General features: G+C 56.2%; 1 protein-coding gene across 3 annotated transcripts in view; it reads right to left on the bottom strand.

Annotated features, from left to right (window-relative positions):
* The window catches only part of SORCS2 (sortilin related VPS10 domain containing receptor 2), a 593,679-nt gene that overhangs the window by 20,655 nt on the left and 545,438 nt on the right, over positions 1-27,586 (bottom strand). For all 3 annotated transcript variants that reach the window (XM_055385390.2, XM_019024999.4, XM_055385389.2), the window contains exons 12-18: positions 25,457-25,533; positions 19,350-19,441; positions 18,437-18,544; positions 10,628-10,748; positions 9,117-9,250; positions 8,179-8,307; positions 5,297-5,468 (exon numbers count right to left, since the gene is read on the bottom strand). In XM_055385390.2, the coding sequence (XP_055241365.2) occupies positions 5,297-5,468; positions 8,179-8,307; positions 9,117-9,250; positions 10,628-10,748; positions 18,437-18,544; positions 19,350-19,441; positions 25,457-25,533 (833 nt within the window). The remainder of the gene's footprint in view (positions 1-5,296; positions 5,469-8,178; positions 8,308-9,116; positions 9,251-10,627; positions 10,749-18,436; positions 18,545-19,349; positions 19,442-25,456; positions 25,534-27,586) is intronic.

Below are 27,586 nucleotides of genomic sequence, written 5' to 3' on the forward strand. Positions count from 1 at the left end.
TTAACTAGGGGCTGTGGCCAAGGGATATTTCAGAACAATCACCCAGCAGCAGAGAGGGAGAGGGAGAGGCCCAAGGGTGTCATCAGAGAGCAGCTGGGGGGCAGTCAGGGCCCGGGGGAGACCCACTGAGGCCCGTGCTAGGGATGGAGCCAGGAGGGTGAGGGGCCTCCCACTGCGAGGAGGGTTTCGGCAGGGGAGAGGAACACATCTGGAAGTGCCTAAGCCGCCTGCCTGGAAACCAAGCAGGATTTTCCTTTCTGGGAAGCTGCGGTTCTTAATTTTCTCTTTCTCAGACCATGCGGTACCAGGAGTGACGCTGAGATGGGGCAGGGTGAGTGCAGAGAGGAGCTCCCACCAACTGCCATCCCCGCGTGGCACCGAGTCACCCAGAAAGGTCACTCCACCATCTCCTTCCACCTTCCAATAACCGCATTTCCCTCGCAGAGTGGGGGATTGAGTGAAGGAAACAGGAACTTCTTCGCTTTATGGCTCATGATCACATTCTCCCTCCCTCCCTTCCTCCTCTCCTCCCCTTCCCTCTCCCTCCCTCGCCGGCACCAGGGGCATGAGGACACCGTTTCCTAGTGACGATGAAGGGGACAGCGTGACTACTAACCACTGAGCCATCTTCTCAGTTTATACCAGCCAAACGTTGAAAGTTGATAGAAAACTTTTACGTAAATTCTGTTCACTTAACTTTCTCCACAGACGTGGTAAATTGGGCTGGTCAGTGTCTCCCCAAAATTCACGTCTACCAGGAACCTCAGAACGTGACCTCATTTGGAAATAGGGTCTTTACAGGTGTCATTAGCTAAGATGAGGTCATACCGGATTAGGGTGGGCCCTAAATCCACTGACAGGCATCTGTGTAAGAGAAAGGAGAGGGAGATTTGGGCACGGACAGAGGCTGTGTGGAGGTGAAGGCAAAGGCAGGAGTGACTCTGCCAGGGGCCAAGGAGTGCCGGGAGCCCTGGAAGCTGGAGGAGGTGCGAATGGATTCTCCTTTGGAGACTTGTGTGGGTTCAGGCCACCTGGCATGAGATAATTTGTTAGGGGGTCCCCAGGAAGGAGGCTGCAGGGTGCTCCATTCTCCCCATTTGACAGGTTAGAAGCCTGAGGCTCTCCAAAGCCCAGGACCCAGGAGGCTGCTCGCTGGTTGTGGTTCTTTCTGTTTAAAGGCAGCCTCTCAGGGTGGGGCAGGGAACGAGGGGAAGCGCTCAAGTCTGAGCTGCTTCCACGGAGGGAACTGTTTCCTGTGCTAATCCTGGGGAGGAGAAGGCATGTGTGATCCAGAGTCAGGACCCGTGATCCACTCAACCTGGGTGAGGCGCCACCTCTCGGGGCCTTGTGTTCCTGCCTGCACGGGTTGCGCTGATGCACATTTAACTTCTTAAACATTTCACTTCGTTAAAATAACTTGTCTTTTTCTCCTGACCACAAAAGTAGTATATTCTCAAGGTAGACAATAATATAAAATACAAATAGTAAAGCAAAGAAAAAGAACAAAACTAAATCTCACCATGATACCCTCCATTCACATCTTGGTATATTTCATTTAGATCCATTATTATTACTGGTGCTTAAAAAAAATTAAACATTGTCTTCTGAGATAATGGTAGGTTCCTGTGTAGTTGTACGGAATGATACAGATCCACCCCGTGTGCCCCGTGCCCGGCTCTCCCCAAGGCTAACATCTTGCCAAATGATAGTATCACGACTAGGAGGTTAACACTGATACAGGAAAGAGACAGGACAATTCAGCCAGCACTAGGACCCCACCGGGTGCCCTTTGCAGACACACCCACTTCCGCACATTAGCCCAACTCCATGGCAACCATTAGTCTTTCTCCATTTCTATAACTTTGATAATTTCTATTCTCTTTCTCCATTTCTGTATTTCAGGAGTGTTATATGAATGAGTTGCACAGCAGGGGATCATGTGGGAGTGGCTTTTTTCACTCGGCATAATCCACTTGAGGCTCATCCAGGTTGAAGCAGGTATTATTATGATTATTTTTTAAGATGGGGTCTCACTCTGTTGCCCAGGCTGGAGTACAGTGGTGGAATCTTGGCTCACTGCAACCTCCGACTCCCAGGTTCAAGTGATTGTTGAGCCTCAGCCTCCCAAGTAGCTGGGATTACAGGCATGCATCACCACACCTGGCTAAGTTTTGTTTTTTTAGCAGAGACAGGGTTTCGTCATGTTGGCCAGTCTGGTCTCGAACTCCCGACCTCAGCTGACCCACCCACCTCGGCCTCCCAAACTGCTGGGATCACAGGCGTGAGACACCATGCTGGGCCCTGCTGCAGGTATTAATAATGGATTCCTTCTCACTGCAGCATGGTATCTCAGCATGGGGGCACCCCAGCCTGTGCAAACATTCACCCACTGCAGGGCACCTGGGCAGTTTGAGTTTCTGGCCTTTATGAATAACACTGCTAGGAACAGACACATACAGGTTTTTGTGTGAACAGAAGTCTTCATTTCTCTGATATGACCGCCATGAGTGCAAGTGCTCAGTCCTCTGGTCGTTGCATGTTGAGTTGGTTAAGAAACTGCTGAAGTGTTTTCCAGAACACCTGTGGCATTCTGCAGTCTCCCCAGCCATGCGTAAGTGATCCAGTGTCCTTCCCTGCATCCTCACCGGTACTTCATGCTGGCGCTATTTTTAATGTCAGCCATTCTGATAGGTGTGCAGGGATGTCTGGCTGTGGGCTTCCCTGGCGGCTGATGGTGTTTGTCATCTTTTCGCGTGCTTACCTGTCATTTGTCCATTCTCCTGGTCTTTTCAGTTCTGCTCATTTCCTAACTGGACGGTTTGTTTCCTTGCTGTTGAGTGTTCTTCCTTTAGTCTAGGTACTGGTCCTTGTTGGATATGTGGTTTGCAAATACTTTCTCTCACTCTGTAGCTTGCCTTTCATCTTCTTAACATGGGTGTTTCACAGAGCGAAAGTGGCTGATCCTGAAGAAGCCCAATTTATCAACTTTCCTTTTGACTGGCTTTCAGTGTGAAGTCTGAGGACCCCTCTCCTAGCCCTAGATACTCTCTCCTGTGGTTTTTCTAAAAGGTTTATGATTTTTACACGCTACATTTAAATCTAGGCAATTTTGAGTTCATTTTTCTATCAGGTGTGAGGTTTAGGTTGAGGTTCATTTTTATTGGATGAATAAGCCCTCCCCTCAGTGAATTGTTTTGGCACCGACGTCAAACATCCCTCGGCCATATTTATATGGGTTTATTCCTGGGGCCTCTATCAGACCTTATTTTTAATTCTTAAGATATTTACAAAACTTAGACTCCCCTAAACCCAGTGCTGTTTGCAAGAGAGGTTGGCCTATGTGTGTGAGAGTGTGAGTGTGTACAAATCTGTCTGCGAGTTTGAGAGTGAATACATGAGCGTGTAAGCGTATGTGTGTCTGTGTGTTTGTGTATATGTGTGAGCGTGTGTACCAGTGAGTGTGTGCCTCGGACCTGGATCCTACACTCCCACCAGCTTCCCTAGCGTAGCGGGTGGCCTCTTCCCGACAGTAGGTGCACAGTGGGGTGGGGGTTGACTCTCCCCACCAAGAGCATCTTTTGATCACTCTCTTCACTTCCGCCAACTCCAGCTCCTGCCAGCAGAGCAGGCCCAGCAAGGGTCCCGGCCCCCTGGGCGGTGGTAGACTGGCTCCCATAGAGACACTCCGCAGATGCGACTGCACTGCTGAGACGCCAGGCTCTAGGGGGCAGCAGAGGGCCATTTTTTTCCTGGAAGTCGGCCCTGGACGGGCAGCCGCAGCGGGGTCTACTCTGAGGGTCCAAGCGGGACAGGCGGGGCAGCGGCTCTGTCCTCCTGCCGCCCCAAGATGCTGCTGCGAACAGAGGCGCCCCAGGGCTGCCCCTGGCTCCGAGGAGCGTGGGTCCTAGGCCCCATCTCCATCAGCAGCCTGCACCAGGGAACGGCTCAGGTCTAGGGGCCCCAGACTCAGTCTCTGTCCACGTGGAGTCTAGGGGCCAGGGACCCCAATGCCAGCCCTGCCACTCATTCCCGTGTGGCCTTGGGAGAGTGACTTCTCTGTCCGAGCCTCAGTTTCCCCAGCTATAAAGCAGGTTGGCAAGAGGACGCCACTTGAGGGGGGCCAGGAGTACAGGCAGTGGCTCGTGCACAGCGCCCGCCACGGAGGCGCTCGGCAAGCACCGCTCTGCGTCGTCTTGGGCCTCAGTTTCCATGTTTGCCTTAGACCAGGCTTCCTGCTTTCCAACTCCAAAGACCTTTGTCACCAACATCCCACCCCACCTTGGCACCATATTTTGAAGGACATTTAAACAGGACACACATCACCGTGAAGCCGCACTTGCTGCATCTCCCGTACTGTTCACCGAAGAGCCAAGCGTCCAGGAAAGCTGCGTGCCGGGAGACAGCCCAGGGTCCTGGGCGCCCACCCTCCGGGTGCGACACGGATGCATCGGACCCTCCTTTGCCCTTTTCTGTCATCTCGAATTTTCTGCAATGCTTGTAAGTTTTTCTAGGTTTTGTTTTTGAATTTGCTACAATGAGCATTAGTTTATTCAACAATCAGAAAAATAAGCATGTTACAAATTAATTTAAAAGGACTAGAAGGAAATACAAAAAACTGACAGTTGTTACCATGGAGGACTGGGGGGCTTTTTGAGAGATATTTATACTCTTGATATTTTGTGTGTGTTTTCCAAATGTTCTACAATGAACATTCATTATTTTTAACGTCAGAAGAAAATATAACACTTGTTCTAAAGCAAAAAAAGCAAGCCTGGGAGGCTGGGAGGAAATTTCTATCTGTGTTTGTGTGAGTATTTATATCTGTATCTGTCCATGCACACACAGGATTTATTTTTGGTTGTGTAATTATAAGTAATAGTGTTTTTAACTTTCTGTTTTTCATAAGATCCCAAATTAACTAAATCAATATAATTACAGGCTTAAAAAATGTATTACCACCCACGGGAATGAATACATTTTATACCAAGGCCAGTAACTACACCCTCCCCCACCCGATGTGTGAAACCACGTCTCCTGCTCCTCTGCGGGGACCCTAATACCCCCTACGTCCTACTCTATTCTCCTTCTTGTCTCTTTCATTGTTAAATGCTGGTCTCGACTCAGGAAGTGGATTTCCAGCCCCCTGCTGCCTCCTTCAGTCTGGACAGGCTGGCTGATGACGATGCCCTGAGCCACTTCTAGGCGGAGGAGACAGCCTCACCATGCCTTCTGCGTGCCCAGTTGGAGCCGCCCCTGCCCGACAGTCCCAGGAGCCTGCTGGGAGGTGCTCACTCACCTGCTCCTGCCGCACCACAAACAGGACGTCCTCTCCAGGCCGCACGGCCACCGCCTCGCCTTGGATGCTGACCTGCAGGCCCCGGGGCGGCGTGAGGGGGCACTGCAGCTGCACCTGACTCTGCTGCATGTCCACCCCACCCTCACACAAGTTGGACACCACTTTCCGGTACCTGGATTGACAAGAGAGGGTCAGGGTCCGCTTCAGACAGGTGGCAAAGGATGGGGCCCCATAGTCTGGGGAGGGAAGTGCTTGCCACCCAGAGGTGGCACTTGGCTTCCCACCCCTAGGACTCTACTTGCTAACTCCCAGTCACCTCCTGACTCCACCTGATTGCTGTTACAGCCCCATTTTAGAGATGAGAACACTGAGGCTCAGAGGAAGAGGGACTGATGGTGGCAGGATGTGCCTCGGAGGCGCTGGCATCTCCGTGGTCTGATCATATTACTCACAGTAACAGTAATAGCCACCGTTAGTGCTGCAGAGGGGCTGTTTAAGCAGCCAGTTTGAATTTCACGGTCTTGCTGAGAAAGGTGGAGGACAGAGTGCCCGAGAGGGCCTGGGGTCCTGCCTCCACCTCGCCACTGGCTCACAGTGTGGCCGTAACCATGGGCACACACACCCCTCCTCCTGGGCTCTGTCTCCCTGTTCCCTTGAGAGACCTGGATTGGGCGATTCGTGACTGCTCACTGCATTCATGAGAAACCTATTTACTGAGCATCTATTATGGGCCAGGTACTGGGAATGGGGGTGATCGCATGCAGCCCCTAGATGCTGTGCAGAGCAGACCTTCTAGTGGAGAGGCAGAGGCGGACCTGAGCAGATCACGTCAGAGTGAAACCACAGCTGTGATGGCGCTGGCTGGGGCATCCCTGGGGACCTGGTCCCTGACAAAGGGGCTTTCAGCGAGAATGGGAGGATGAGCAGGAGAAGAAAGAGCATCCCGGGCCATGGGAACAACATGTGCAAAGGCCCTAGGGTGGGTCTGAGCCTGGAGGAGGAGCGGGTGTGGCATGAGGCTGGAGAGAGGCCCTGGGCAACCTTTTAGGAGATCCCTGAAAGGGGTGGCCTCATCCAGCTTGCTGCTTGTGAAGCTCCCTCAGGCTACACTATGGATCTGTGAAAGCGGCATTGCTGCCAAGGTGCTGGGGGTACCCGTCTCCCCAAGGCTGATCCCCCTCTTGCCCTCAGGGCCAAATTCTCCCAGATGGCTCTGCCACTGAATAAGCATTCAGAAGTTGATCATGCACAGGCCCATTTGATTAGTGCTTTGAAAGAAAATACCCTTCTCCAAGGGCTACCCACCCATGGCACCTACAGCATGCAGATGGGATGAGATGAAATCCTTTGTCTTGATCAAGGTCCTAGCTCTGACACTTCAGACAAGAGTCCCTGCTGTCAAGCCCGGGTGGATGTGCAACCATTGCAGCTTCATGATACATGGGTGCATGGGTAGACAGATGGGTAGATAAGTAGATGGATGGATGGATGGATGGATGGACGGTGAATGAATGGATAGATGGTGGATGGATAGATGGATGGGTAGATGGATGAATGGATGATGGATGGGTAGATGGGTGGGTGGATAGTGGATGAATTGATGGGTAGATAGATGGATAGGTGAATGGATGGATAGACTGATGGATGGTGAATGAATAGATGGATGGTGGAGGGATAGATGAATGGATGGGTAGGTAAATGAATGGATAGATGGATGCATGGATAGTAGTTGAATGCCTGGGAGAATGGAAGGATGAATGGAAAGACGTATAGATGAATGAATGGATGGATAAATGAACAGATGATGGCTAACTGGATGACGGGTGGATAAATGGGTAGACGGGAGATGAACGAGTGATTGCATGGATGGGTGGGTGGATGGCAGGAGACATGCTGGTGAGGCCAAAGCCTGCAATTTCTGGTCCTGCCTCCTGTTTCCTCATGTTGCCCCAGGGGAAGTAATGGGGATTTTCTAACAAGCCCAAGGGCTTTTCTCTTCCTCTCTGAAAAATGTCTTCAAAGAGAAATGAGGAAATTGGGACTTTCTGACGGAGCACGTTTGGGACCTCCTAAAGCGGAAGGCTCACAGCTTTTATGTACCTAACATTTTACGTGAACTAAATCCTTCGTAGCAGTATGTCCAGCCTCTGGTGGAGGAAAAGTATCGTAACTGCTTGCACTTGGTGATGCCTTCCCCTCATGCACAGCTTGTATTCAGCATACCACAAACTGAAGGAACACCTACTGTGTGTTGTGGAGCTTACAGTTCAGCAAGGAGGACAATTAGGTGAGTGATGACAATAACTGGGATTTGTGCTGTGACAGAGGCAAGCTCGGGGTCAGGAGTGGGTGGTCAGGGAAGGCTTCCTGGAGGAAGTGCCATTTAAGCTGAGACCTGCAGGCAGCAGGAGCACCTCCAGCACCCAAGCCTTGGTGAATGGGGAGAGCCTGGCTTACTGGGCACTGGTAAATGGAGAAGGGTCCTAGCACTGCAGAAGCTCAGAAAGACCAGGGGAAGACGTGCTGCAGCAGGTGTGAGCCACGGGCGCCTTGGACCTTTTCTGTCTATTGTTCTCTGGCCAGAGCCAACTCAAGGCAGCTTTCTCCTGGCACTGGCCCATGTGGGCTCAGATGGGAGAACCCTATGGGTTCCTTTGGCCTGGGAGCTAAGGTCATTCACTCATGATGTCTGGTGACTCACATGAGCCCCGCAGCCAGGCTCTGTGCTGTGAGCGTGGGGCATCCTCAACTTTGACCTCTCTTTCCCCGACTCCACTTGGGAGTTGGGAGCTGCAGGCACCAGCCAGGAAGGCGTGGTTTCAGGGCTGCACCACAGCTCTGCCCCCGGATTTAGGCAGGGAGAGGCCCGCACCCACACTCACCCAAGGCTGCTGGTGTAGGTCTGGCCCAGGGCACAGTCGTCAGGCGGGGACAATGGGTTAAACCAGAAGTTGGCAGAGCACTTGTTGGTGTTGGACTCTGAGGAGGGGGAGCGCTCAAATCCGTAGTCGCTGGGAGGAGGGAAGAGTAGTGGTAAGTGACGGGCACAGGTGGGAACTGGAGTCACCCAGGGTTGGGGTGAAATCTGGGGGAGCTGAGAAGGGAACCTCATGTCAAGGGACTGCTATGCACCCATCTGTGAGGACATGAAGGAGCACCCACAGCCCCATCCCAGATGGGCACACAGGGTAACAAGGGAGGCAAAGGGATGCTGTGAACTCAGAGAAACCTGGAGGGCTGCCTGGAGGAGGTGAGCAAATCTCAAAGGATGGACAGAGACAGGTAGGGAAAGAGAGGGAGAGGCACTGCTGGCAGGGCCCAGCCTGAGCAGCACCAGTACAGGTGGAGGAGGCCGGAATGCCAGGGGGCATGATGAGGAGGGGTGAGGTGGCAGGTGGGTGAGCTGTTAGCCAAATTGTCCTGTGGGCACTGGGCAGTCACAGGCAGCTTTTGAGAACAGCAGGGGACAGGTCGGGTGGCTTTCAGCAGAGTCCCTGGATGGAGAAGGGCTGGGGTGGGTGCAGCACGTCCCCAAGATGACCTGACCTGTTCCTCACTTTCTCCTCCTGCCTGTGAGCAGCCACTGAGAAGGTTTAACAATGCACCCACAAATTTCCTAAAGCTCCTTCCTGGAGTGTGGGCTGGTCTTGGTGACTTGGTTCTAACAGATGGAATGAGGCAGAAGTGGCAGTGTGCGACTCTGACACCGGGTTATAAAAGGCGCTGAGGCTTCCTCCCTCACTCTGGGGGAAGTGGCCGCCATGCTGTGAGGATGCTCAAGCAGCGCCTGAGGCCTCGTGGCCAGGAGCCCGTCGCTCACCACAGGAAGTCCGAGTCCCGGCACTGGCACACGCGGGACGTGAGCGCCGACGTGAAGCTCCTCCCCTTGATGCACCAGGACGTGGACTTTCTTTTCTGGAAACTTCTCTGCTGGCCCATGATACAGCGGTCGCCCTGCAGCAGGAACATCAGGGTAAGGAGCTTCCTGAGACACGGCAACTGCTCTACATGGCCTTGTGCCGCTGAGGCTGCCAGAGCCTGAAGATGGCTGATGGCTCAGGTTACAGATGGGGAAACTGAGGCCCATAATGGGGCGTGACATGTCTGCAGTCAAGTTGGGGAAGCCTCCCTCTCATCCCCACCCATGGGCATTCACTGAGCCCCTCCTGTGTGCAGCCCTGGCTGGGCCCGAGGGGTCGCAGAGCTGCTGGAAGTGCAGCCCTTTTGAGGTTACCCTCGTCCCCTCAGGTGCTGCGTGGGAGCTGGGCTGAGCCACGCCCTGGAGGGCTCACAGGCATGCAGTGGGTCCTCAGGGGACAATCAGGACAAGACAGGCCTACCCCCATCTCCCTGCAACAGCTGCTGTGGCAGTGACAGGGGTGGGGCCGGTGAGGATGCCCGGTGGCCTGTATTCAAGCTCCTAAACCTCCTCCTAGGCCCATCTGAGCACTTCCTTGTGAAATCCAGCTTAAGCAATGCACCCTGCTAGGGCAGTTTGGCAGGCACCGCCCACCCTTGATATCCGATCGCCCTCCCTATCCGATAGGCTTCCTCATCCCCCGCTGCCCCCCAGGTGATGTCAAATCCTCTGATGCCTGCTGTTTCCTCTTAGTCAGTTTCCACCCACTGACCTTGGCTTTGAACTCCCATTTGCCCACGCTGAATTCAAGTTGAGCCCAATGTCTCCTTTGAGAGGGTCCCTGTACCCACCGTGATGGTCTTGAGTAAAGTCTTCCACCCCGCGCTTTAACAAGTGCCATTAAATCATTTCTTCAACAGGGCCACCCACCCCCCGGCAGTTCCAGGCCCCCACACTCTGAAATCCCAGGCTTCCCCACCACACTGCCAGCAGCACAGCCTGACTGGAACTACAGAGGGGCCACTGATGGTCTTTATACTCCTCTTAGTGTCCATATTACACATTTGCTGTAGAAATAGTTATGTGTCTCGATTACAGTGTGGGCTTGCCCCAGACCCCACTCCACACCCAGACCCCACTGTCATGTATGGTACAGGCCTGTGTTACCTTCCTAAGATCTGAACATCCTGAACCCCAAGCATACTGGACTCCATGGGCTGGAGTAGAGCCTGTAGCCCCACACTCCCCGAGTGTGGCTGAGGACCCTCAGCCCAGGTAGCTCCATGACCGAGAAGGGTCTAGAAAAGCCCACAGGAGGCCTGGACATCTCAAGGCGCTGGGGATTCCCTGAAGACTTCTTGGAGGCGGGGAGGTGCCCTGCGGCCTTGCAGGGGAGGACTTTGGCAGGCAGAGCGGGCCTGCGTTTGCAGTCTGTACCCCACCTGCCCGATCCCAGCCTCATGCCGGCCCACCTGCAGGTTGGAGAGCTCCCAGGAGCTGTAGTCCTCCTCGCTGCACTGCCTGGAGAATGAGGGCCGGAAGTCCACCTTGACCAGCTCCCAGTCGGAGCGGAAGCTGATGTGGCCAAAGACCCTGGGGTGGGAAGAGGAGGGAAGGGAGAGAAAACCACCTTCATTAGGCCTTGTCCTACTGTGCAAATCATGTCCCCTCTGGACTCTGTTCCTACCTGTACCATGGGCACAGATATCCCTCTCCTGCCCTTACTGGGGATCAGAGCGAGACTGCCCCGGGCACCGAGCCTGGCCCTACACACGTGCTCTGTAGGCTTCGGCGTGAATATTCCCACAACTACCACCTGTGATCTATGACTTGTCAATTGCACTGTGTGAGTCGCTCTGGTTGGCCCCCAGTGGCCCCGCTTGATGGACAGGGAAGGAGGCACAGATCCACAGCAGGGTTGGGAGCCCTTCCACAGCCCCCACAGTGGTCCTTGCATTGTTTTGCAGAATGATCTGTGGTCAGGTGGATGCATCTGCAGCTGTCTGGCTTCTCCCTGGCTTTCTCCCAGCCTGACCGTGTGAGGGTTCTGTGCTGCAGAAACCCAGCTTTCTATCGCTGGGCCACAGGGCATTTGCTCCCTAGTAGAGGTGGTGATTCAAAGAGAAATAACGAGTCAGCAGGCCCAGCACAGAGCCCATGGGATAAGCAAGGTTGGCCCGTCAGTGCCTAGGTGGGTGGGGGAAGAGGCGGAAGACAGAATAGGGAGGCTGGCCACTTAGGGTGTCATGTATGGTGCAGGCCTGTGTTACCTTCCTAAGATCTGACCATCCTGAACCCCAAGCACACTGGACTCCATGGGCTGGGGTAGAGCCTGTGGCCCCACACTCCCTGAGTGTGGCTGAGGACCCTCAGCCCAGGTAGCTCCATGACCGAGAAGGGTCTAGAAAAGCCCACAGGAGGCCTGGACATCTCAAGGCGCTGGGGATTCCCTGAAGACTTCTTGGAGGTGGGGAGGCACCCTGCAGCATCCATGGGTGCTGGAAGCTATGCATGCACAGCCTGGTAGGCCGGGTCCACCCGTTTTACAGAACGGAAAGCTGAGGCACAGAGAGGTTGAGTAACTTGCCCAAGGTCACACAGCTTGTTTGTGCTGTTCCTTCTCCCTCCTTGCAGTCAGCAGTCATTGCTGTGTGCCCATCACTCAGAATGGCACTCAGGTGCTCCGCTTTCTCCCTCTCTGGGAGGGCTGCTGCCTGAGTGCCTTCCACTCCATCCCTCAGTACCACACACTTAGGCTCCAAAGACCACCCAGAAGGTGGGCCCAGCCTGCTCTTCCCTGGGCCTTCTCCAGTACAGCTTGTGGTGCTCCGGCCATATTACCAGAGGCCAAGCATCTGGGTGGGGGAGGTGATGCACGCTGCTCCAGTCTGGTCCCTGTCTGAGCACCCCCAACTGGGGATGGATACTTGGGGGTGGCCCATCATGAGCTGAAAGGACAACCCCATTCTAGGGAGGTGTTGAGAGAGGTTTTGTAGGGTATTTCTGAGGCATGACAGCTGGGTCTGAGCGTCTGAGGCTGATATTTGAAGATTTGGCTCCACGGGGCACCTCTCAGCCAGGCAAGCCTGCGGCGGTCCATGCTTGAATTACATCTGTGACCTCGCATTTGCCTCCACTCTCCGGAACAGTCCCACGAGGCAGACACTATTGTCTTTGTTTGATGAAACCCTAAGCCTCTGCAAGCTGAGCATGGGGCCTCCCTCTGTCTTAGCTGGACCTTCCCCCGGGGACCCTGCCTCCCAGTGCTCCCTAAGGCCAGCTTGTCGAGGGAGCAGCCAGGCTGGTTCCATCCCGCATTCCTGCCATGTCGCTGCCAGGCCTCATTCCAGCCAGGCCCCTGGTTCTGGGCTCACAGTCCCATCTGCTTTCTTCTTTGCGCGGGGTTCAGGAGCCCCAGACCATTCTTTCTTTCTCAGAGGAGTGGGGAAATGGGGCTTGAGCCCTCAGCCTGGGACCCCTCCTAGCTGCTAGTGGCAACACCCACCAAGGACAGGGGAAGGCCCCCAGGTACGGCTGTGACTGCCGCGTCCGCCCGCTTCTGCAGGCACTGTTTCCAACAGAGGAATCTTGTGGGCCTGCACGGTGGCCCCGGCTGTGAGTGGTCTTGGCTCCAGGGCACCCGTGATTGGGATGAGGGTGCCATCTGTCTCCAGACGGACGCCACTTGGACGGCCTCAATATTGGAGAGCCCCAACTCAACACACTGGGATCTTCCTTCAACATCGCTGTCCCAACAATGCCTGGTGCATCTGTCTCTTAAACAGCATCTGAGGGTCTTCTCTCACTTAAGAAATGCTTTTTTAGGGGAAACTTCTGGATCCCTGAGAGCATCCTCACACTCTCCTGTGGCCTGTGGCGTCATGGAAGGTAGAGCAGCAGCAGCCACTGGTGCATACGAAGCACCCACTGCAGGCCGGGCCCAGGCGTGACCTTGTATTCCCCCATTTCCTCCTCTCCAAAGCCCCTTTTACAGACAAGGAAACTGAGGCTGAGGCAAGGGACCCGGCCAGGGCAGCACAGCTTCAGGCCACCTCCTGGAGGGGCGGCATTGGAACCTGGGCTGGTGGCTCTGGAGCTGTGAGGCTCTGCGCAGAAACACGGCGGGTGCAGAAACATGGCACTGGGGCTCCACTGGTCGCAGAGACCCCCCAGGAGGCCTCAGTCTCACCACTGTTCTGAGCTGGGGCAGAGCAGAGAGGCTGCTTTGGTTGACTAATTAACCCCCTGCATGTCCCTGAAGCCCTGCCTTTTATGAAACCTAAACCCTCAGCTGATACCATGAGAAACAGCTGCCATCTAGTTAATTCTGGGTCTTAGGAAAGAGGTGCCGAAGGGGCCTAGATATTACTTTGCAGGTAACGAGGAAAAAATGGGCCACGCTGCGAGGGTTGAACCATGTAGCCAGGGAAGGCTCTGGGAGCCTCCACTCCGCCTCTCGCCCAAGCCCAGGGCCTGGGGACCCCTCCCTGCTCTGAGGCTGCACTGTGGGGAAAGAGAGGCAGGTGAAAGTGACTGGTGCCAGGAAAGCGTCCCAAAAGTTGCCTCTGGCCAGGTTAGAGGTGGCCTTTGGGCAGATTTGGACCAAACAGTTATCCGGGAAGGACAGAGTGGCCGAAAGCTGAGCCTGTGGCTGTGGGAACTCTCCGGCAGGGCAGCTCCCGTACAGACCCCTGCAGGGGGACTTTGATTCTGACCTGCCAGCGTGTTCCCTCTCCTGCAGTTTGAATTATTTGTATGTCACTGGGATTGGGAAGCTGTCTGAAGATGCAGCACTGTGAACCAGGGGGTCTGGAGGGACTGTTCTGATGCTTTAAAAAGAACTTAAAAGGTTATAGCACCTGGCTGTGAATTCGGCCATTATCCTTCTGGGATAAAATGCCTCACCTGTGGGTGGGGGATGACGGCTGGGTCATCTCTGGGGCCTAACCAAGGCTCAGACCTCATGACAGCAGGGGCGAAGGGCTTGGCACCCTGCAGAGACAGGCTCGTTCACGGCTCCCGGATGGACAGCACTCCCATCTCTTGGCCAGGTAAGCTGAGGCCTGGAGAAGGCTGTCAACCTCTGTATGAGGAGTAAGGGCCGCCCTCACCCCTGCACTGCTGGCCCCCCGCGGCTCTGCGGGTTCTGGCCTCAGGAACGGCTTGACCACATGAAAGGTCCACACCACAAACAGAGAGCAGGCAGAGTGCCTGGTGGCGGGACTCCCTTCCTTCCTCGCTCCCCCTCCCCGTAAAGGCCACAGGAGGTCCTGCAGCTGCAGGAAAAGGCAGGACCATCCCGTTCTGTTCCAGACCACCGCCTCTGGGGGCACGAGAGTGGGCAAAAGTCATGAAGGATTTTATGCATCCAGGGCCTGGCCAGAGCAGGAATTAACTGTTCAGGGAAAACTGCAAACATCAGGACCCTTAGAGAACAGGAAGGGTGATTATCCCCACCCAATTTTTACAGGACAGGCTCCCAGGGTCCCCATCCTCCCACCACTCCCTCAGGGATGAATTCTTTGAGACATGTTGGCGCCTCTAAAAACGGGGGAATAAATCAATCTGTCTACATTTCTTATGAGAATGGCCTGAAGTCATGTATGAAAACAGCCTGTAGTATGCAGCGGGGCGCTCACTAAAGCTGCGTTGCAGCCCCTGTCGCAGGAGGCCATATTGGTAAAGATGGAGGGAGGACTTGGGGCAGACAGAGGGTCCAGGAAGGGGAAGACGCCCCCCAGACTGTGGGAGGGGAAGGGGCTCACTGTTCTCCCAGGGTGCTGAAGGACAAGACCACCTAGAAGCACCATCACATGCCATCGAGAACACACGGATACAGGATCAAAGGTCGGCCGGCCAGCGGGCCGCCACAGCGGACTGTGGTGGGTACTGGATGTTCAGTGAGACCAGTGAAGGGGGCCTTCGCCTTCTTGGGAATAACGCTCCCACCCACCCGGGACCCCAGCTGGGAAGCAGAGCTGTCCCAAGCATCCCCTCAATCCCACCACAATGCATGGCCTGGGAAGGCCAGCCGGGACCTGTCTGTCTGCTGTGGAGTGGGCGGAAGCCAGGCCTCTATACTAGAATCAGAGTCTAAGCAGGTGATTTCTTGCTCATCACCCAGGAAGCAAGAAGGCCCCAAGCATCACAGGTGAGCATCAGTTGAGGGCTCATTTGTGGTGACCTCGTGGAGTTTAAGTCCCCATGCTACAGACAAGGAAGCCCAGGTCTCTGGAAGGGAAATGTCATTTCCTGGGCACAGACGTTCCGCTTCCCGGAATCCTCCTGACAGCTCCTCAAGCCCACTCATTTCCCCATTTCAGGGCTGTGGAAACCAAGGTGCAGCGTGTGCAGTCCATTGTCCAGGGACACCGGCCTGGCAAGAAGCATCCTGATTTGGAGACGGGGGCGAAGCTGTGTGAGCTGTGCTGGCTGGGCCCTGGTCCTGGGGGTGATGGGCCCAGCTCACCTCTCCCCAGCCAGGCCCCTGCAGGCGATGCTTGCACAAGCTCATCCCCATGGGCGTCTGTCTCCACCCCTGCGTCATCCTCACAGGTACATCACCACCCATTTATTCAAGCCACGTTCACTGAGCACCAAGCCCCTCTTCCACGCCTGGTGCTGTGCTTGGCCTGGGGACGCACCAGTGAAGCCAGCAGAATCAGTCCCTCCTGCAGCCCGGGGCAGGGCACAGCCACCAGCAAGGGCAACCCTGCAGATGGGATCAGATCCGCAAAGGGGTGAGGGCCAGGCAGCCCAGGCCTGGTGGCAGGGAAGGCCCTTCTGGGCTGGGACTGAATTGAAGGCGGCAGGAATTCACGCTGTTGCTGACCCGCTCATCTTAAATACCCTGAGAAGGGTCCACACTCACCACTTCTTCCCTGTCCTTGTGCCCCACGCAATCTCAGTTTCCCGAAACCTGGTTTCCCACCCTGGCTCAGCTGGAACTGATGGCTTCTTGCTGCTAAATCCGACGTCCAGCTTCCATCCTCCTTGGCCAGGAGCTGGGAGGCAGACTAGGTGTCCTCTGAGTGTGAGGACAAGTTCCCGTTCTCCATGATCAGAGGTCCCTAAAGCCAGGGCTGAGTGTGCTGTGTTGCCAACACTGCTGGCACCTCAGACAGCACCTGGCACATAATAGGGGCTCAATAAACGTGCATTGGGTGATGGCAGAGCAGAAGAGCATCCTCATAGGGGGTCCCATCTCTGCTCGGCCCGGAGAGGACAGGCTGCTGCCCACAGAGCTGCCCACATGAGCTGGACTTGGCCACAGGTTTTGCCCAAGGTACCTCCCCTCTCAGAGCCTCAGTTTCTTTAATCGTCAAGCAGCAGAGCTGCTTGAGGGTGGGTGGGTGTGACAGGTGGTAGGCATGAAAGCAGCAGGGGTCAGTGGTGGTGTCTCCCAGCCACAGCAGCCAGGGGAGCTCAGGGGTTGCGTCTGCCCAACCTCCCCAACAAACGAGGGGACAAACTCTAGCCCTGCAGAGTCCAGCCTCATCCCTGCCCAGACAGAGCCCAGCCTCATCCCTGCCCAGGCGGAGCCCAGCCTCATCCCTGTCCAGGCAGAGGCCAGCCTGGGCAGGATGGGCAGCATTGTCCCAGCTGGGCAGTTTCTTTCCAAAACCAGGCCTGCTCCCCACAGCCTGGAGCTGTCCTCCCGTGGCCTCCTGGGAGCTGTGTGCCTGCTGGGGAGGGTGGGGCACACGGAGGGAGATAGAGGCTGGGGTCAGGCACTCTTGGGCGGCTTATCCATGTGGGCCCCTCTGGGGCATTCAGGGGCCAGTGGAAGAGCCATTCAGGGTGGAGGGTGTGAAGGCCCATTGCCAGCTGGAAGGGAAAACTCAGGGTGTGAACTGGTGAATGAGCCAGGCCAGCACTTCCTGCTGAAGCCAGCCAGAGGGTAGTCCCAGTCCATAGATCCACACCTGCCACACAGCACATGGCCACTCCAGCCGAGTGGGCGAGGGTGAGGGGCACAGTGCCTGGCTCTTCTGTGGGAAATGGGTAGGGCAGGGCCTGCCTGCTCTAGAAGGGACAGAGCAGAGGACAAGGTGTTCAAAGTCCAGGTGTCCAATCTCCCTGTGCCTGGGCCTCTACGTGGAAGAGCTGTGGGCTGTCGTGGCAGCCTCGTGGGGCTACTGTGGCAAATTACCATGAACTCTACTGGCTTCAGTCATCACACACATGCTCTCCCACGCTGAAGCATTGCGCACGTGCTCTCTCAGCGCTCTGGAGGCCAGAAGGCTGAAATCCAGGGGTCGGCAGGGCTGAGCTCCCTCTAGAGGCTCTAGAGGCGGAGGCTTCCTGCCCCTTCCAGCTCCTGGGGGCCCCGGGTGTTCCTGGGCTTGCAGCTGCACAGCTCCACTCCATGCCTCCTCCCTCCCCGGCCTCCTCCCCCAAGGCCTGTATCTCTGTGTCCTCTTATAAGGACACAGTCATTGGATCGGGGTCCGCCCTACTCCATGGCCTCATCTTGGCTTAATTACATGGACAATAACCCCATTTCCAAATAAGGTCCCATCCATGGTTCCGGGGAAACAGGAATTTGGGACACACTATTCAGATATCTCAGGCATCACTGTGAAAGGCAGGAAGAGGACACGGTGGCCTCACCGTGCCACAGCGCGGGGTCACAGGAGCCGTTAGACACACAGGCCTCGCCCAGCCTGTGAATCAGCTGGGCTCACAGGGGCCCATGTTCGAGGGTGCCCAGAGGAACCTTCACTTCACTGGTTTCTGGGCACAGCTGTCTCCCATTGCGGCCGCAGCGGTGCAGTCAAACCCTGCATGTCCCCACTGTCCTAAGCGTCTCTGCTCCTGGGCCAGAGAGGCTCTGAACGACAGAGGCTCCTGAGGCCCCTTTGCCCCTCATGGTGCCTTTTTTGGCCCAAGCTGGGGCTGAGAAGAAGGAAGCCGGGCAGGGCCAGTGCTGCAGCCTCAGACCCCGGGATGGGTGACAAGCGGGTCACAGCCAGCTCTGCCCTATGATGATCTGTCTGGGTGTCAGGCCCTAAGCCATATGACCTTCATGCCATATGGCTGAGAAAGGTGCCAGTAGATAGCAATACTCATGATATAATCACCGGCTCAAGAGGTGCCGTGGCCGTGGTGGAGCTGGCCTGGAGCCTCGGTCCTCTCCTCACCAGCAAGGGGACCTGGGGCAGGTGGCAGATGTCCCTGATTCCCAGGTGGCTGGGGGGTGAAGGACACAGTAGGCCCAGGGAGGCCCAGCATGGCTCTGCCCTGCCACCCAGTGCCCACTCCCCGGTCCCCACACTCACGTCATGACCAGCGTCTCGTCCCCCGGCTCGCTCAGCAGCCCGTCCACAAACACCGAGGTGCTGGTGAAGTTGTGCGTGCTCCAGGTGAGGCCCTCGTCCACACTGAACCTGCCAGGAGAAGATCGTCAGCGTCTCTGGGGTGGGCTGGAAAGCTCCCTGTGTCTGGGACTCTGCCCTGTGGGTCCTGCTGGAGGGGTGGGGGCTGCACTAGCCAACCTTGCCAGTGCAGGTGATACCACATCTGCTTATGTCACATCTGCTCACATCACATCTGCTTATGTTACATCTGCTTATCCACATCGTACTGCCCTGGGGGTGTTTTCTGGGAACCACACAGACACTTTGCCTCCCCTGAATGGCCACACCCATGGCCTGAGCTTGGCCTAGGCGTTGCCAGGCCCGTGGTAGGGCCGGTATTGTAGTGCCACCATCTGGCAGTTGAGTAATCTCTTTTTCAGACTACAGTGATACTGGCTTCCTGGCAGCTGCTCCGGCTGTGCCTTCTGGGTCCCGAGTTCACGCCTGCCCTCCCTTCCCCACGACGGCCTTCAGCTGCCAACCCTCTCACCTGGGCATATGCTGCTGGCTTCCTTGTCTGGGTCACCTGGTCCCAATCCCTGCACTTTACTAATTCCTCACCTCCTCGGGGAAGGCCCTCCCTGCTCCCCAGGCTGGGGTGGGGCCTCCCTCTGTGCCTGTCTCCCGAGGGCAAGACAAAGTCCATCTCCACGACCCCTTGGGAAAGGTTTGTGAGGTGTGTCCCAGCCCCGGTCTTTAGGATTTAGTGCAGTTGCCCTGTGATCATGTGTCCCCGAGGGGAGGACATTCTGGGGACTAGTCTGAGAGGGTTCCCGGGTGGAAAGAAAGAGCCCCAGCCTGCCCTCCCAGCCCTGGGGCTAGCAGACGCCATTACTTGAGGATCTTCAAGGGGATGGAGGTGTCTTTGATGGCCACGATCACGCCTCCGTGGTCCAGGTACAGGATGTGATGCTCTTCCTCAAACACCTGCAGAGGAGAGTGGTGTGGCTGAGGGCAGGGCCTGAGAAGGTCGGCGGTCGTTCCAGGCTGAGTGGCTCCTGGGAGGAGGGTTGTCAATGTGCAGCCAGGGGGCGTTGGCAGAGGCCAGGGCCGGTCTGAGGGTTCCCTGCATGTCCCGGGCCATTCCCGAGCTTTCCCAGCCCACGCGGACTCAGCGCACCCTGGATGACTGAATGGCGGACAGCAACTTCTACCCTATCGACCTGAACAAGGAAACTGCAAATGAGCACGGCACGCAGCCCTCTCTATGTGAAAACCCAGGCACAAAGAGTGCCAGCAACATGAAGATGAGAAAGAAACAGAAAAATATTTACGATACACAGCCTCAGTCAAAGCAAACCCCAATTTGACATGAAGACTCAGCTCAAGTGCCATTTCCTCCAGGAAGCCCTCCCTGATGCCAGACTGAGTGGGGAGTGGCCTCTGGGCTCCAAGCCCCTGGCCCAACACTTACTATGCTAATCTGTCATTGTCTCTTCAAGCCAAAGCTCCTCAAAGACAGGGCCACTGTGAGCCTTCTGTGCCCCACAGAGCTCAGCTCAGACCTTGGTGCCAGGGAGTATGTGGGGAATGAATAAGTGAACAAGTGAATGAATGGCCGACCACCAGATCCCCAAGGGACAAAAGGCTGAGTAGCCTGGACAGGGCTCACCCGGGAGGGGACACTGAGGGTGGCCTGGACAGGGCTCACCCGGGAGGGGACACTGAGGGTGGCCTCGCTTGGCAAACAGCCTCAGGATGGGGTCCCATTGTACACGTGAGGAGGCTGAGGCTCTGAGGGGTGGAGGGTAGGCTAAGGCCTCACAGCTGGAAGGTGGCAGAGCCGGGGGTGGCTCCAAAGTCACACCAGGACACAAGGGGCCTGCCCCGAATCTCCAGTGAACATGCATATGTGGGCGGCCAGCGCATGTCTCAACATGCCCAGCAAGGAAGGGCACAGCCGTCTCCAACACATCGCCCTCGCCCCATACCGCCCCTCCTCGAAAGTGGCCCCCTTTGCCCTCCCACCCTTGCCCATCTGTCTCCCAGGCCTGTGGCCCACAGCACGACACAGGAAAGCCCAGGAGGGGACAGAGGACAGCCACCCCAGGCAGCCCCCACTAGGGCCAGCACGCTCATCCGTTTCAGTGTGCTCAGAGACTCAGCGAGCCCTCGGGGACCGTGGACACGTCCACATGAGCTGGGCTCCTGGGCCTCCCGGGAAGGCGCAGCTGTGCAGAGCTTCCAGGAACAAGCATGCAGCAACTTCGTGCCACGTGGGGTGGGATAAGTAAGGAGGCTCGGCTGACCCCTTCCTAGCAGGTGCGGAGCCTAACAGGGCCTCATGTGCACTGTCCCCAGGGGGCTGGGCTGGGGGTACCCCAGGCTCCAGGGGGACATTCAAGGGCAGCTGGGGAACAATCATGGGGACGCTGGAAAGAGAAGCATCTGCGCCTGTCTTCCCTCTGCCCCTCCCTATGGAGTCTCCCTCGGAGTTTGAAAGCTGGGTTTTCCAGGAGCCAGCAGAAGGCCCTGGGGAGGACATGGACTGAGAATCCACATTGCAGGAACATGAACCCCAGCAGACCTGGGTGGGGGCCGGCAGGCCACACCCTTGGCCCTGGTGTCCAGCAGGTCCCCTGACCCCCATGCTCCTCAATCCCACCAGAACTTTCCAATGCTTCCGTGACACTTAGAGTCAAGCCCAAATCCTACCATGGCCTCAGGGCCCCGAAGGAGGGGCCCCTGCCCACCTTGACCTTGCTTCCTTTCCCTGAACACACCCAGGCCCTCTGCATGTGCCGTTGCCCTCCCTGCAAAGCCCTTCCCCAGGCGTTTCCTCCTGGTTATCACAGTCGGCTGCCATTTCCCACTGCTCTTAGGAATTCTCCAGGAAGCACTTTTACCTTGGATAAAGAAGAGAGGATCCGTATGAAAAATGATGGAGGGTGAGCAGCTGTGTCCCAAAACCTTCCCTCCCTCTTCCCGTCTCCCTCCCTCCCTCTTCTTCCCTCCCTTCCTCCCTCCCTCCTCTCTCCTTTTTTCTCTCCCTCCCTTCCCCCTTCTCTCCCTCTTCCCCTCTCCCTCCCTTCCTCCTTTCTCCTTCCTGTTTAGAGTGGGGGTCTGTCAGCTGAGGCCAAATGACACAGAGGGGTGGAGCCACCAGGGCCAAGAAGGATTAAGCCCCTCCCTGGTGGGGGCGCTGCTGCCCGTCAGGGACTTGCAGGATCCAGGCAGGCACCTTGTGCCGTGAGGCGTGCTGCACACAGGATCTCACTGAAGAGCAGCCAGGCTCACAGGTTATTTCCCCACTTTCCAGAGACACTGAGGCTCAGAGACACAGTGACTTGCCTGAAGTCACACAGCTGGTGACTGCCAGACACCAACCCCTGCCCCTTCCATGGGGACTCTGTCTGTGGACATCTTGCCCCCACACAGGCGGAGACACACTCTTGTGGGCTGGGGGGTCGCAGGCTGGAGTGGGGATTCAGAGTTAACCTGGGGGCTCCCCAGATGTCCCCCAATGCTCTGTGCTCCCTCCGAGGTTCACGGCCCTGTCTGCCCGGGGGTGGAGCGGGGGCAGGGGAGTTGCCATGCCGGGATCCTCTGTCCTGACGCTAGCTCAGGAAAGTGCTTGGAGAAGCACACTGCCTATGGCTACATTCATAGAAATTGTTTCCTGGACAAGGGAGCTGATGGCCTGTAGGCTTTAGGGTGTCACAGGCAAAGATTTTAGGGGACTATGAAGAAGAACGTTCCACAATTCTCCTCCCCATTGATCTACCCATCCGACAGACCCATTGGTCTGGGTCCTCTCTGTTGGGGATGCCAGCATAGATGCAGGCCTGGCCCCTAGAGATTCATAGCCTAGGGAGAGACCCCCAAGGAGGCAGACCGTCCCTGCACAGTGACAGTGACTTGCCCACTGGGTACCAGCAACTAGAGAGGGGGCCCTGTCATCTTTACCCTCGAGCCCAGTTTCAGGCCCTGCCACATGACGAGGGGCTCAGCCAATGTTTTGTGGACAAATGACATCTTGTTTTAGGGAAAGTCCAGACTTGAGTCAGCAGGCAGCCCAGGGAGGGGTTCACAAGGCAAGTGGAACTTGGGGAAACCTTCAGAGGCACAAGGGCATCAAGGCTGGAGACAGAGGGGCAAAGGCCTGGAGGGCAGGAGGGCAGCTGTGTCCAGGGAGCAGGAAGCGCGTGGCTGGGACGGGAGCCGTGGGGACACACGGAGAGGCCCCGGGACAGATGGGCAGCTTGGAGGCCGGTGTGACACCTAAGGCTTGATCGGGGAGTGACAAGAGCACATCGCCTTTCAGAAGATTCCTCGGATGCTGGGAGAGACGGACCAGAGGGGCAGGGGCTCGTAGAGGCTCCCACAATGATTTAGGAGGAAAATGAATTCCCAAGCAAAGGGCTCCCCTCCAGGAAGGAGTGAGCTCTCTGTCTCGGGGAACATCCGAGGAGAAGCGAGGCTCCCTCACCAGGACAGCAGTGGAATGCTTGCATGGCCAGGCGGGTGGTGGAGACCACGCTGGGTCCTGTGAGGCTGGAGGAGAGGGGCCTCGTGGATAAGCCCACCTGCCACGCCCGAGCATGATTCCCCACCCTTTGAGGGCGTGGCTGCAGCCCCCTTCCCTGGCTCCACCAGGAGCCTAAACGACTGCTTTGGGGGTCCCCCGAGAGAGATGGGGCTGCTGAACAGCAGGGCGTGGTGCAGTGAGAGGACAGTGGGCTTCCCAGAGCCCGACAGTCCTGGAGTGCAATTTCCCTTTGGTACTGAGCTGGCCCCCTGAGCCGGTGCGCACCAGGGCTCTGTACTGGGACACCTGGACGCCTGCCCCGGCCAATCTCCTCTCCAAGCGTGGGCAGGAGGGCGTTGCTGCATCCACCCAGGAGGAAACGAATGGAGTGCCTCCTGGCCATCCTGGGAATGACGTCTGCTCTCATTAGCTTGGGGCTCTGGGAAAAGGTGGCTCCAGGGTTTTCCAAACCCCACTGGCAGGCTGCAGGCTCTTCAGACGCCCATTCCTGTGGTTTCCTGCGCCTTGAGCAAGCAGCAGGGCCAGGTGGGGAGAGCAGAGAGCCTGTCCCCACTTCACCCTTTTCCTGCCTCCCCTACACACTGAGTTTCAGCCAGGGGCTCTGTAATGTTTTCTGGCTTTAAACAAAACATCCTAGGAAACTCATGTTTTTGAAAGGTTATGTCGATTAAACCAGATGCACTCTGGCATTCCACATTCGTATTCTGAGTTCTCTCTCAGACGCATCTCACTGCATCCCTGACAACCTGGGCACGATAGGAAGCCACAGAGACCGTCCCGGGCTCACCACCCTGCCCTCCCTGCCTCTGTCCCACTCTGCCCCTGCCTGGACATCCTTCCTCCTCAGCCCACCCCAAAAAACTTAAAAAAAAAACCCACAGGAGCATCTCTCCCTCCCCTGCCACACGCACAGGCCTGCCCCCTTGGGCGCCTGTTCTGTACCGCCAGCCAGGCGAGCCCCTCTCCTTCCTGCACTGCGCCATCTTTCGGGAAGCACCAAGCACTGCCCTGGCCAGGCCTCGGCTCAGCACTTTCCCAGATGCTCTCCCATTTAATTCTGATATTCCCAAGTTTGAAATCTAAGCAAATTCCTCGGCAAAAGCGACTGCTATGACTGTCTTGCAATCCGTTTCTATAAAATCAAAACACCTTCTATTTCACCCTGTCTATTGAATCTAATACGGGGGAATCTTCTCTAATAAATGGACAGATGTGACCTTTAAGAAGCTTCAAACATGTTTCACTAGTTTTAGTGAAATAGAAATATTAAAATACAATAAATCGCCTTTGCCCTTTTGAAAGTTCCATGTTTCTTGCATATTTTTAAAAAACGTCAAGGCCTTCAACCCAGGCTGCAGGTGAAGGCTGCACTTTGGGATCAACATGTGTGCCCAGAGCATTGCTGTGTGGGAGGGGGGCCGTGGCTGGGGTACTCGGGCATGTAAAACACTGACCTCAAACAGAACGTCTTGTCTGGAAGGAGATAGTCATATGTAAGTTTGATTCATTTCCCCAGTATATAAAGCAGACACTGCCACTCCATGAGGTTGGCAGGCCAACTTCAGCCAGAAAGACCATGTTCCCTGCCCCCTGGAAAGAAACAGCCAGTGTACAGTGAGGCGGGGCCCCCTCCTGGGGTGGGGAGCTCAGGTGTGGATCCTAGAGCTGCCTGGACCACGCAGGACACGTGGCACCGACTGGCATCCCTCCCTCAGCCTCGCTGTCTCCACACCCTGAGGGCCATCAGCACCATTGCCTCTGGTCTGCGAATATGAGCTCCACGTGGGGCTGCACGAGCACAGAGGGACCCTGCCCAGGCCATCCTGTGCTGGTGGGAGTGGCCGCATCCTGCGTAAGTGTGCACTTCCTCTCCGCTCCTCACTTCCTTTCTCTTCTCGGGCCCTGGGATAGCCCCCAGACACCCCAACCCAGACTCACAATGACCCCCACAACCTGCTCCTCCCCCCATATTCTCTTCCACTGCTGTGTCCACAGCCCCTGCCAGGAACCCGGAGTCCCCCGTACCCGCCTCCTGGCCTCTCTCTGGGCTCCCAAAAGAGCCCAAGTCAAGCCTCAGAAGCACCATGTGGCTTCCTGGCCGGGACCTCCTCCCTGTGCTGTTCCCTGGCATTTATCCCCGTTTCTCAGATGTTCGCAGTGACAGGTCCAACTGTGTGGAGACGTTTCTTGCATCTGTCACTCCCTATCAGTGGCCATGGGAAGGGCAGCTGGGTGGTCCGAGCCATCTGCCTGGACTTGCTTTTCAAACCCAGCCGAGGCACATCTGCTAAAGTGAGCCCTGGCTCCAGCCACTTTGGCTGCAAGATGGGAGACATGGCTCAGAGCTCCTCCCACGGAGCCTCTGGAATGGACGGGATGACAGAACAGAAGTGTCTCCTGAGGGTCCCGGCTGGATGGGGTGGGGGGTGCCAGGCACCTCCCAGCCAGCTTACCTGCCGCCAGGTGTGACCACAGTCTGATGTGATGTACATTTCTTCTTTATATTCCACCAGCTGTGAGCCCAGGTTACCTGGTCCAAAAGAAAAGGGGCAGTACTACCCTTAGGATCGTCCAGCTTTCCCCCTTTAACAAGTCTGAGCCTGGAAAAACCTCAAGCAACAGTGGCCCATGCCCTGGGTCTCCATATCCCCCATAGACCTGCTGTGGCTGCTGTGCTGGGGCCCTGGGTCTGGGTCTATGCAGTGAAGGATCAGCCCTGCCCAAAGACAGCCACATTCAGGGGACTCCAGCAGAGGCCCGGGACAGGTGGAGCTCAGGTACCTCAGAGAACCCACCGGTGTGGTCCACAAATAAGAAGCATGGAGTGTGGTTAGGGATGGGCTGGAGAGGACGTGGGCCAGGTGGGCCAATCATAGGCAGCCCCTGTGGGGCTTGAAAGCAGGGCAGGACATGGCCGAGTTTGCGTTTGGAGACAGCTCCTGGGCACCGGGTGCAGGGGAGCCAGAGGCAGGTGCAGGAGAGAAGGCAGGTGGGCACACAGCAGGGTCTCACTATCTGCTGGGTGGACATTTGGGAGGAAGGTGAGGTGGGCACCAAACCAACTGGGGGTGCAGAATGTGGTTTGGGTTTACTGGAGCCCCAGCACTGGGCTGATTGCGTCCATCTCTAGCCTTGATGTCTACTCGGAGGGGCTCAGACTTAATGCTGTGGGCAGTGTCAGAATGGGAAGAACTCATGCCCAGCATCCAAGCCAACCTCATGTTACAGATGAGGAAGCTGAACCCACGTGAGTCTCCTGTAGAAAGAACAATGGCCATGCATAACAGCACAAGCACCAGGAAAATCATCACAGCCTCTGGTGCTGCTCCTGGCCCACCCTAAACAGCATCCTGAAATAGCTTAACAAAGGATTTCTGATGAGACAGATTTGGGGCTTCCACTGTACCCAATGGCTGTGGCAGAGACAGGGGTCCAAGTCTCCAGGATGATGGGGACCCTGATGATGGCATTGAAGCTGTTCTGGGGCCCCAGAGGCCCCACCCTGGGTGACTTGTATATCATTTGCCCTTTGAAGCTTTATTTAGGTGGCACTTTCAGAAGTACTTTATCCAGGGTCAAGTTTAGAAGTCACTGGAAAATTCCAAAGAAGATGGATTGTCCTCAAATAGATGAATTAAAAGTGAGTTCTCAGAGTGGCAGGGTGTTTGTGTGCCTGTCTTATTAAGTTCATTTACCTACCTACTCGTAAATCCACCCATCTACCCACCCACCCACCCACCTATTCATCCATCTGTCCATCCATCCATCCATCCATCCATCCATCCATCCATCCACCCATCCATCCACCCACCCACCAATCCATCCATCCATCCATCCATCCATCCATCCATCCATCCATCCACCCACCCACCCACCAATGCATCCATCCATCCATCCACCCACCCACCCATCCACCCATCCATCCACCCACCCACCAATCCATCCATCCATCCAGCCATCCATCCACCCACCCACCCACCCACCAATCCATCCATCCATCCATCCATCCATCCATCCATCCATCCACCCACCCACCCACCTATCCATCCATCTATCCATCCATCCATCCATCCATCCATCCATCCATCCACCCACCCACCAATCCATCCATCCATCTATCCATCCATCCATCCATCCATCCATCCATCCATCCATCCATCCATCCAACCATCTATCCACCCACCCACCAATCCATCCATCCATCCATCCATCCATCCATCCATCCATCCATCCACCCACCCACCCATCCACCCACCCACCAATCCATCCATCCATCCATCCATCCATCCATCCATCCATCCATCCACCCACCCACCCACCAATGCATCCATCCATCCATCCACCCACCCACCCATCCACCCAACCATCCACCCACCCACCAATCCATCCATCCATCCAGCCATCCATCCACCCACCCACCCACCCACCAATCCATCCATCCATCCATCCATCCATCCATCCATCCATCCATCCACCCACCCACCAATCCATCCATCCATCCATCCACCCACCCACCAATCCATCCATCCATCTATCCATCCATCCATCCATCCATCCATCCATCCATCCATCCATCCAACCAT

This window comes from Gorilla gorilla, chromosome 3, assembly GCF_029281585.2.
Source record: "Gorilla gorilla gorilla isolate KB3781 chromosome 3, NHGRI_mGorGor1-v2.1_pri, whole genome shotgun sequence".
Lineage (NCBI taxonomy): Eukaryota > Metazoa > Chordata > Mammalia > Primates > Hominidae > Gorilla > Gorilla gorilla.